Genomic DNA, 12,070 nt, shown 5'->3' with positions numbered 1-12,070 from the left:
TTGGGCCCACTCTCTGTAATTATCTCCAAAGAGTTTTTCAGGCACTAGCAAGACCATCGATCCTTTGAGGGCAGCAGTTATAGAGTTTCCGCCACCCTGACATGGATTGGTTCTCGAAGATCCCTCAAGGTCAAGCAACTCATTGTGCGTATGAGCATCTGACCGAAGGTTCTCCATTTCAGCCTCAGACACATGCTCGACTTCTCCCTCCTACTCTAATACCATGAAGAAACAAGGAGTAGGAGAATTTTCTATATTTCCACAAGAGTCGGATGACTTGGTATATACCGCAGGGGGCTGAAAAATATGGCCTAAGAATCAGGGAAGGAGAGGTAACAGGAATCGAATAAAACCCCATCTAATAAAATAAAATATTTATAGAATAAAATATTTATTTTGAATATCTACAATAATATTCACCAATGATCATCTTGAGGAGATAGAAAGGGTATAGATTGCTCTTAGCAAGGAATTTGAAGTCAAAGATCTTGGAAAGCTAAATGGAAGTTACCAAGTCAAGAAGAGTAATATATGTTTCTCAGAAAAAAATATATACTTGATCTTCTAATGAACACAGGTACGTTGGTTGCAAACCTATTGAAACTATTGGGGTCAAGAAATCGAAGAATCCTAAGCTCGAGAGAGGTGAGAAAGAAGAGGAAAAGGCCGAAGAAAAGGAAGAAGTAACCGACAAGGAGATATATGAGACTTGTTAGACAACTAATATATCTTTACAATACAAGGCCAAATATAGCTTTTGTTGTTAGTGTACCCAGTCAATATATGAGCTACCCAATGAAGAGTCAAATGGAGGTAGTTTACAGGATTTTGATATATATGAAAGGTACACCTAGTAGAGGGTTGCTCTCTAGAAAACATGAGCAAAGATCCATAGAAGTTTACACCATTGCAAGTTGGGATGGAACCTATAAAGATCAAAGGTTAACCTCTGGATATTGTTCATTCATGTGGGGAAATTTAGTCACATGGAGAATCCAAAAGCAAAGAGTAATTTCAAGAAGCAATGCCAAGGTCTCAAGGAATAACTGAGGAGTTGTGGCTGAAACGTGTCTTAACTGACATACAAGTAGGAGCAAGCTCACTATTAAAGCTCTACTGTGACAATAAGGCTGCTATAAGCATGGCCTTAATTCTAGTATAACATGATAGGTCTAGACATGGAAAGATAAACCGACACTTCATCAGAGAAAAAGTAGAAGAGGGAATTCTATGTTTGACATATTTGCCTACAAAGTTGCAATCAACTGATGTTTTGCCTAAAAGGCTACTTGGACCTGCATTTGATAATTGTATAAGCAAATTGGACAAAATTAACATTTATGATCCAACTTGAGAAGAAGTGTGGGAATATTTGACACTTATTGTAAATATTGTATAGCCTTTATTAGTATTTATTAGGCTTTATTAGTAGTTATTTCCCCTCCTATATATATAGCCAACATCTACCTCAGAGATTATCGTCAATCAAAAATATTCTTCTCTCAAAATTCCACACTCGACTTTTGCTGTATTGTAGCATTTAATTTTACCATGATTTTCAACTATGTTAGTGATGTGAAACCCTATTTACCTTTGTAATCATATCTGAAAGGAAATAAAAAAAGATTCTTAGAAAATTATCAAACAACAATAACAAGAAAAATCACTACAGCTACATGCCACTATTTCTTCATATCAAAAACCTTTAATACTCCTTTCACATGTGAAGTGTGACAACTGTTTGACAACAAATTCTTCTCCTTAAAAAAGCAAACATCAACTCAGTCTTTAACTTTGATTTACAAGGACAAAATAAGGACTTCATCTATTTTTTTGTATTAATATCAAAAGTTTGAAATTTGAGAAAAAGGTTTAATTTTTTAGATGCTAAACACCATGTTAATATTTAGACAATCAAAATCTAAAATTAAGAAACTATATTAGTAATAACTATTTAAAAAATTGAGGATTGTTTCAGAGTAGCATACCTCAACTCGTCCATGCAATACAATGACAATATCAGATAGATTATTTGCTTTCACTACTTCATTTGCCTGCTTACAAAAGAACAGGATCAATTAAAACCAACAAATCAAGCTCCCAATGCTACTAAAAATTATAAACATTTAAGAGGAATCCTCAACCATCTAAGTTACTTAAGGAACAAAAGAAGTGAGCACCTATATGCTAATATGATCTTTACTTCTCCATCCTTATTTAGACACTCCAGTTACTTGTTTTGTTAGTGATTACTTAGGCCAATAATTTGGATCTAGACATTGTGTTTATTATATTGTTTGCATGTTTACTTTATAATAATAAGATCCATGAATAATTATAGAATTATTCTAAGCACCCTAGTCAATCATTATTGTGGAAACAATAATGAATTAAACCCAATATGATTTTGATTGATGATCATGAAATGAGAAGCATGGACTAGGTCATTAGTGTATCATATTATAGTTATGTCATTGATTCCTAGATGAGAGAGTGTTGTGCTTTGACATAATCAAAAGTCGCCTTTGAGGTTGTGATTGAGCACAGTAGGATTCAGGTGAAGGAAGGTGAGTGATCAATATGGGATTTGTCCCTCTCTTTGATGCTTGTAAATTAGCAAGGCATGTCAAAAGCTCCTATTCCCCAAAACCATTAAAACCTACACAACCTTTTGCTACTGTCCATAGTGATATCCGGGGTCCCTCAAGAATTCCAAATCTATCAAAAACAAAAGGGTTTGTCACTTTTATAGGTGACTGCACAAGAGTCACATGGGCATTCCTAATGACAAATAAATCTGATGTCTTTGAGATTTTTAAATCATTCCATTTCTTGTTATTACACAGTTCCAAACTTCCATTAAAGTCCTCAAAAGTGACAATGGCAATGAATATTTGAATTCTCCATTTTAAAATTTCCTCAAATCACATGGAATCCATCACCAGAATAGGAATACTAAGAGGAAACATAGACAGCTTCTAGAAGTTGATAAAGCGATGATGATAACCAGAAATTTTCCAAGTTTCGTCTGGCACGATGCCATTCTTACTTCAGCTTCCCTATTCAATAGGATGCCCTCAAAGGTATTGAACTTTGCTACTCCCTTACAAAAGTTTCTTGAATCCTAACCAAATTCACCTATCATTTTCAACATACGTCAAAAAGTTTTTAGGTGTATTTTGTTTGTTGACCATGAGGAAAGGGGAAAGTTTTTAAGTGTACTGTCCAGATTCCTGAAAAATATTTGTCCATGAATGTTACTTTTCAAGAAGAAAGCCCCTTCTACCCAAAACTGCCCATTCAAGGGGAGAAAGAGGTAGATGAATGGCTAGTTTCAGATTCTGGCAATGAAATCCTATCTAATGTTCAACCTAAGACCTGAAAACACCAAAATCCCACCACAGACCTGAAACAGACCTTGAGAAGCCAAATTGCATTTCTAAAACTGACCCCGAGAATCTGAGTTTATTTGAATCTAGCCCGGAATGGTCTGACCCTGGCCAAAGCAGAACCAAACATAATTCTCAGCATGATTCTAACTTTAATTTCAAGGCTCAAGAGGAAGAGGGAATGAGTGCTAACACTAGTTATAAATGAGAAACAAGCTCACAACAGTTCCAGAATGCAGAAATTCAGAACCAGCAGACTGAGGAAGTAGAGACCACTACCATTCCTGAACACAGTCAAGAAGTCAACCTGAATATAAATCCTAGAGGGTATGATGACCTCAGCTGCCCTATAGCTTTGAGAAGGAGATAAAGACACGTACTAAACATCCTACTCAGAAACATGTTTCATATGGAAAATTGTCTGCTCATATGTGAACCTTTGTGGCTAACCTTTCAACTGAAAAAGTGCCAGAAAGTTTTCAAGAAGCTATGGCAGATTCAAAGTAAAGAGAAGCTGTTAATGAAGAATTAAGGGCTCTTAAGAAGAACAAGACATGGAAGATAACCACACTTCCAGAAGGAAAAACTAAAGTAGCAAATGGGAGTTTACTGTTAAATACAATCCTGATGGTGGTGTGAGCAGTTTACAAGGCTAGACTGGTGGCTAAAGGTTTCACACAGACATAAAGGATTGATTATGAAGAGACATTTGCACCTGCAGCAAAGCTGAACACTATCAAAGTAGAAACAAATCAAAAATAAAGATAAAAAAAGAAAAGAAACTCAAACTCAAACATAAACACTAAACCATAGGGCAAAAACAGCTTATAACAATTAAAGAAGTGATATTTGACAATTACCTGCAACGCAATGTCACTTGCATCAATTGCATACACCTGCCAAGACAAACATACAGGTGGTGTCATGTTTGTAAAATGTTTCAATAAGTCTGACCCGTAGGTCATGCTCCAAACATAGAAAGAAAACTATGAAATCAACTTTTATTTAATGCTAATGTCCATAAAGCTATAAGAGGAAAGATATTAATGGAGTTTAGTGGGGAGAAGACCATCAGGTAGAATTTGGCATTGAAGAGAGAGATTTTGTTTCCAATAAATGGTTTCAAATTTACACAGACATTCCAGATTTGGTCAACCAATGAATTCAGCCAAATTTCTCGTAATCATTCCAAGATGTCACCCAAATACCAACATATGGCTCCACAACAAGAGCTAGTTATAAAACATTATTTTGGCACAATGGTTTAGGCCACCAAAATTTTCAATATATAAAGATGTGTTCAGATAAAATTCGAAATGTTGAGATGGAGTATGTGTTCAGATAAAATTCAAATGTTGAGATGGAGTAGCAAAGATGAGAAGGTTGAGATAGATGTGTGAGCATACATGTAAAGACAAAATTCAAAATGAACGAATATGGAAAATAGTGGGTGTGACACCTATTGAAGAAAAAATGGTAAAAAATTATTTTAAGTGGTTTGGACATGGACAACAAAGACCACGGGAGGCACTTGTGAGCTAGAAAGCATGGATACGCTAATTTTGGTGGCATATCCGTGTCCAATACGTATCAGGCATGGACATTCGCTCTGTGAGAGTATGTTCGTATCTGACACTTTTTTTTTTTTTGGGTGATATGGCTGGTCACAACGGGACACAACTTTGATGCAGCGGACATGGCTTCTATGTGGGACGCTGCGTTTTGTGTGAAAAATTTAACTAAATTCCTAATTCGCAAGCCATTCAGCAGTTCAAACGTTTTGGATCCTGCAATCTCTCCCCAATTTCGTTTGTCACTCTCATCCCTATCTGTGCTTTCTTGTTTGCGCCATCGTGAACCCATCCATTCTCAACTCGCAAGTAGCATCTCATTCTATCTTCTGTGGTTGCTTAGCTTGTCAGTCTAGTCAAGGTTCTCGACTTCTTGTCCTTTACTCGTCTCTTCTTCTCTCATCTCTACCTTCTTGAGTTCTTGGTAAAATATGTCACTGCTCTTCTCTGCCTACTGCGATAGCTTGAAACTGAAGCATATTATTATTTTATGTTGCTGCTTTTTTAAAAGTTTGACTATTATTTATATTATTAATTTAATATCCTGCTCTCCATATGCACAGAACCTGTTGCTCACTTTGTTTATTTTAGACTTAGTTTGACTATGATTCTCAATGGTCCTAGTCCTGTCTTATTTTAGTTTATTTCAATTTGTTTTTTCTTTTTTTTAATTAGATATGGCTACAATTAATAATTTTGGAGGAAGTATTAATTCAACATCATTATTCTTCTATGAATGAGCTACAAAAAGAATGTCACTTTGGTCACTTTGCATTTGGTTGAATTACAATGCACTTTTATTAGATGAATTGTTATTTACATTTATATAAAATTTTTTATATATTCCCATACCCGTATCCTAAAATTTTTAAAATTTGCTGTATCGTTGAATCATGCCATATCATATCTGATACTTGTACTCATATTTGTGCAGCCTAGCCTGTGAGGAGAGTGAAACAAATGACTTTGAGCCCTCTTAAAAAGAATAGAGGAAGACTAAAGAGAACATTTTTGGAGATTGTTGAGTGAGGCCTTTTAATTAACAATATTTCTAAAAGCTTAATAAATGATAGAGTACAATGGCATCATATAATCCATATAGCCAACCCCACTTAGTGGGATAAGGCTTGTTGTTGCTGCTGTTGTAAAGATGTGTTCAGACTTCAGAGATAATTAAAAAAATTCCTTGTATGTTTCTTCTAGGACCAGTTAAATGAAGTTCGTTGCCAATATTTGGTGTGTTAAAATAGCACTCTCCCATGCAAAAGGTCATTAAGGAGGATCTATCAACCAAATCTCATGGGTTGCTTTGTCCAAAAAGAAAAAAACAACAACAACAAAACAAAAAGATTATCACTTAATAAATTTACTTCCAACTTTTGGCAAATATACCAATTCCTAATCATAAAGAAATATAGATTTTCAAAATTCAATTTAAAAGATCTTACCCGCTTTGCACCAGCTTGAGCACAAAATATAGAAAGGATGCCAGTGCCACATCCAACGTCCACTACAACCTACAAGAGAAGAGCTACTCTGAGGAAAATCCCAAGGAAAAATATATGTAGAGAGGGAAGCGTTAACAATATTTCTCTAGTCAAAAATCCTACATGTTAGTAAATCCCTAATCCATTGATGCTCCTACTTAATTTCTAATAAAAGTTGTGAAGTGATTGTTAGCCTTTCAACAGTCTTCAACATCTTCATTTATTGTCAATATGGGACCTAAAACTTGGTCTTGGGGTCAAGTAAGAGTGAGGCAAGCAGATATTTTGTCCCCTAACCTTTTTACTTTAGAGATTTATGTGCACATGCTATCTATTTTACCTCAACAGGATGGGTTTCTAGTATCTCACTCCATTCCTTTCCCCCCATTTCCCTTTCTTTCTGAGGTCAGCCATGCAACAACATTGTCTGACGCATGCATATTCAAGGAAAAAAAAAAATACTTGTGAAACACACTGGAACAGATTATAGTGATATCAATGTCCAACACGCCAATACTTCTAAATGTAGGTGTGCCTGTTTTCCATATTTATCTATCAGCTTGTTTGTGAATGATTGATTTAACACAAACCAAAAAAATAAAAACAAAAAAGTAAACCAGAGAAATTTCAAATTCAAATCAGCAAAATGCTGAAAAGCCAGTGGAAGAATGATCAAGATCTCATCTCTGGTTTCTCTCTTCATTATTTTTCTTTTGCAGCAATATAATCAGGGATTTTGAAAGAGTAGCCACATGTAAGCCACTCGATTACAATCAAATCCCATGAAAGAGAAGGATTACAGCTTATATAATGCTTACTTAATCTAATTTAAAATGTCAAATACCAGAACAGATATTCCATAATGATTAAATCATTAAATCAATTATCTGTTAATCTAGAAAATTAGCTGTTGTTTCTTTTGGGCCTTAGGCCATCTTTAAACATAAAGGAAGAATTAGCAAAAGCACACAACTCCAAAAATACTATAATCACACATGTCAAAATGCACTAGAAGCTTCTGCTTTACTATGTTATTAAATAAAACACAATTTTATGCCCAACTCAATTAATGACATTGTGTTTTCTAAATTACTTTTCCCGCAATATAACTCTGGTATTGTGTGATTGCTGATCTGTAAGTTTCAGTCCGCACCCGATCCTGTACAAAACAGAAGGAAAAAAATTAAGAAACAGAAAACTAAAAAGAAAATAACCTTAAAACACAGCTTAAAATTACAATACTGAGCACTGCATCACACTTCGAATTAACCACAAAATCTTGAAAATGCAGTTCAGCTTTCACACCATGAAACACCCAAGAGCCATCAAGTATATACTATTTCAGAACTCCTCAAAAAACAAAAGAGTATAAATGTTCTTCCCCGCTGCCTATGTTCCCAGTCTCCATGCATGCGACTTTCTTTGAAAATGAACCTTTGTAAGAAATCCCATTCAAGGGGAGAACCAACCTGTGATGAAATGATGGTATTTTTTCACTTAGAGATACCTGGGATCCACAATGATCCTCGTACTGTTAACATTGGACCTAGACATATAGCCTTAACCAAACCTGCTACTGGACCTCAAACTGATAGCCTGTACCATGAACCCAAGATCAACATAAACCCAAGACCACAAGTCAGATGGATGTTCAATATCACAAGGCAGAAATGAGAGAATTGGCACTGCTCAATTGAAAGATTATGTTGGTGCATTCCAGGAGGATGGAAAATCAGGAAATTGGGGCCCATGAATCTCCCAAGCAAGGTCATTCCTCCACTCAACCCAGGTATGGGTATTCTTGCTGATAATGATTCCTGGATCTTTACATTCCTTTAAGACAGGGTCTTAGGTCCTGTACTAATAACCCTATTGGAAATTATATATCATGAGATAATATGATAATATGTTTCCTAATTGTCAAGCATCTATGACTAAAGTTTCAAGTGAGGAAGTTCATAGAAATATCAATGAAGCTTTGCAGCATAACAAATGGAGACAGACAATCCTAGAGGAGATGGATGCTCTGTTGAGGAATGGAACTTCGGATATCACTCATCTCTTCTAAAGGAAGAATGCCAATTGAGTGTAAGTGGGTTTTAAACATCAAATACTATGAAGCATTTTGAACCTACCGCTGATCTCTTCCTGCCCATGTTGGACAAGTACCAGTATGAGTGTTTAACATGGTATAGATGAAAGATGCGATAACTTCAGTGAGGAAAATATTAGGTTAATTTTATTTAAAGGCGCCCTTGCTAGTCTACCCCTATTTTATCCAACAAATAGAAACCAGTAAAAACTTTGGCCCTCATATAGAGTCACAAATCACAACTAAAAACAGAACTTTAGTAATCAAGTTTACAAGGGATAGACGTTCACTATTATGTAATTTCCACACTACAAACAACTAATGTATTGTGTGTTTGTCTATAGACCAATGTTTTCAAAACCAAACCGAACATTAAACCAAGTAAGGCATTGATTCAAGGTTTAGTAGTTGAACAATGATCAAACTAGTCTTAATTAAATTATCATATTTTAAATAATATATATGAAAAATAAAAGTAACTTGGGCAATATTTAATTATAATGATAGAATTAGATTAGATAAAATTCATTAATGTATTTGTTCTTGATCAAATTAATAAATTTTTAGTTTTATATTGATTACTTAAAAAAAATGAAAATGAAAACAAAAATATCAAAAATAATAATTTTAAGTATTAGCAAAACAAAAAAAAAAATTTAAGGATTTCCTCATTTAAAAAATAAATATCAAACCTGCCTAGACCTATTAGAATCACTTGGCTCACCTATCCATTGGAATTCTTAAACCTAAAATTGTAAAAAGTTGTCTTGGTGAAGGTAGCATGCAATGATGACTGTGCTGGAAGGGGTTCGAAGATCAGATTGATTGACATTGTAGAAGGTTTATGTTGTAGGAATGTAATCTGGAATGAAAGAGCAATAGCAAGGATTGAGAGAAAGAACAGAGAAGGAGAGAGATTCAGAGGGATGAGGGCAAGAGAAAGGGAGAGACAAAGAAGAGTGACTGAATAATGCGAAACATTATCATTAGGAAATCACAGATTGAATTACATAGGTATTCATCTATATATAGGTTTCTAACTCTCACCAACCGCCAACAGCTATTTATTATTTGATCACTAACTAAAAGTAACTAATATTTCAATATTACAATTACATAACAGGTTAAGATAAGAAAAAGAGGAGATAGATTAAAAAATGAAAAGGAGTAAACTTAGGTACTTAACTTTATATACTTAAAGTGCTTGTGCTTGCTTCCAATCAAATCAAGGTATGCAGATTTTTTTAATATTATTTATCATATAACAAACTCTTTTTATTAATATTGTAAGTGCTTTCACTTGTTTTGATTTAATTGAACAAAAGCTTATAAAGTATATAAGCTAAGTACATAAGTCTTATCCAAATGGGAAAAAAACATTTGCCCAGCCCATTAAGTCTAAGTCTCTCACTATTCTCTACACTGTCTCTCCAGCAGCTATTCCTCTAACAAAGAAGTCATCACTCCATGTCGCAAATCAGCTCATCTTGCATGCTCTTGTGAAATATTGAGTCAATCCTCCTCTTGATGGGTCATTTTCTTATATGATTTTGTTCTTATTATTCAATTATTTGATTTCCTTCGTATTTCATTCTCTTGTTTCTTCTTTAGGTTTCTTCTGTGGAGTTCTACACTTCTGCTGTGTTCTTCTTTAATTGCCATGTTTTTCTTCTCATGAAATTTGGAACTGCTTAGCCTGACTAACCTATTGGTTTTATCAATTTTCACCTGTTCAAGACTAGTTCTACTAGTTTACTATTGGTTTACTTTCTGGTCAGTTCCCTTATAAGTCCAAACTAGACCAGGTGCCAATTCGCCAGTCTACCAGTTGAACCTGCTAATTCAATCTAGTTTTGACAACATTGCTGAAAACATCATAAGCCATTGAAGAGACCCAATCCAAGGGAAGAGTCCAAATTTCTAAGACAATAAATACAAACCTCTAGATTGGCATGCATCAAATTTGGTTTCTTCTGGATAAAAGAAGGGATTTTGTTAAGAGAGAAAAGTTGTGCAAAAGACAAGGAATGTGTATGAGGGTATCCTCCCGAGAAAACAAAATTACATGTTTTGAAAAAGAAAATATATAGATATAAATGTGTGCGTATATGGGTGTGTGTATATATATTAGGGGGGGGAAAGAAAGTTAAACATGCAACGGGGCTAACATAGTCCCTCAACATATCCAAAAGGATACTCCCCTCAAAAATCCTTGAGGGGAACACCACAAAGAAGCTCAAAGAAAGTAAATGCCCAGAGATCATCTAGAGAAAATGAGACACCTCTAAAAACACAATACACTGTTCCAAATAACGGCCAAGCCTTTAAATAGTACAAGGAGACACTAAGAACGACAAGAAGATATTCTTTCCAAATAGCGACATTTCCCAAATGACAATTGCACGTGCAGTTGTTAACATTTTTTTCACCAGGGAAGGTTGTTTCCTTTGGCTTCATACCAAACTAACGCTAATTTCATAGAGTAATGCTGAAAGAGATAGCACATTGTGTTGTCTGCTGGCCCAAGCATACCCAGTTGTTAGGATGTCTAAACAGCCAATTCTGCTTATGGCACACCCACTCACTTCAGCAATGACACGGAATACCAAATTCACAAGTAATGCTATGTTATGTTCGCAGACTTGCAGCAAGTTTGGTAACTAACTAAAAGGCCCCTTTTACAGAAAACCGTCTTTCGCTTGAAAAAAAACAAAATAACGGTCAAAAACTAGAAATGCTTCCCATTCAAGAATAAAGGAAGCTCTTCAACTGTGTTTTAAAAAAGGGGTTACTGTGTTTTAAAAAAGGTGTGAAGTAAGTTTCACGTTCAATAATAGAAAGGGTGTCGAGAAAGTTTTAAAAAATAAATAAATAAAGTTTAAGAAAGATATTTCAACCTTGATCATCTCTTCATGGATGCCAACGTGAGCATAAGAATGGAAATAAGCCATGTCGAAGTCCGTACAAGGAGGTCTGTGCTGTTGTTGCCGCTGTTCGCAAACCCTAAGGCTACTAGCACCGTCTCTGGAATCTCGTGACCTCCGATTTCCACGGCGGACTCGCCCCCTGCGACTCATCCCGAGCTGCTGCTGCTCCGGCATATGATAGCCGTTACTGTTACCGTAATTCGGACTCGAATTCATCACCGACACTCACTACCTTATTTGCTTTCACTTCGTCAATGGTAGCTAACCCAGGTTCAATGTAACCGGGGCGTTTTGTAGCAAGGCCTATTATCATCATTATTATTATTAATTGTTAATTATTAATAATATTATCATTAGGAAAAATTATTAATAATATTTTTATTAGGGAAAACTGGCTCTTACTATCCTGTACGTTGTACGGCGAGCATTAAATTAAATTATTAAATTTAAATCTATTTACTGAACATAATTTCTCTAAAATGTGTTTAATCACTAATTAAATTATAATTAACAACTTGTTAAATTATAAAAACTATTTTTTATAAAATTTATAGAAAAAGAAAGATTTAAAATGAGAATGAGACCAAAAAGTTCAATATAAAAT

At 34.9% G+C, this 12,070-nt stretch overlaps 1 protein-coding gene across 3 annotated transcripts in view; it reads right to left on the bottom strand.

Moving 5' to 3' along the window:
* Positions 1 to 11,735, bottom strand: part of LOC129322336 (probable protein arginine N-methyltransferase 6) — a 61,689-nt gene extending 49,954 nt beyond the window's left edge. For all 3 annotated transcript variants that reach the window (XM_054968627.1, XM_054968628.1, XM_054968629.1), the window contains exons 1-5: positions 11,437 to 11,735; positions 7,541 to 7,606; positions 6,409 to 6,477; positions 4,250 to 4,285; positions 1,989 to 2,054 (exon numbers count right to left, since the gene is read on the bottom strand). In XM_054968627.1, coding sequence (XP_054824602.1) covers positions 1,989 to 2,054; positions 4,250 to 4,285; positions 6,409 to 6,477; positions 7,541 to 7,606; positions 11,437 to 11,682 — 483 coding nt within the window. In that variant the 5' untranslated portion in view covers positions 11,683 to 11,735. The remainder of the gene's footprint in view (positions 1 to 1,988; positions 2,055 to 4,249; positions 4,286 to 6,408; positions 6,478 to 7,540; positions 7,607 to 11,436) is intronic.
* Between the last annotated feature and the right edge of the window lie 335 nt (positions 11,736 to 12,070).

Source organism: Prosopis cineraria, unplaced genomic scaffold, assembly GCF_029017545.1.
Source record: "Prosopis cineraria cultivar Desert tree isolate PC_DT_omini unplaced genomic scaffold, ASM2901754v1 PC10, whole genome shotgun sequence".
Lineage (NCBI taxonomy): Eukaryota > Viridiplantae > Streptophyta > Magnoliopsida > Fabales > Fabaceae > Prosopis > Prosopis cineraria.
This window is presented reverse-complemented; position numbering and strand designations above follow the sequence as displayed.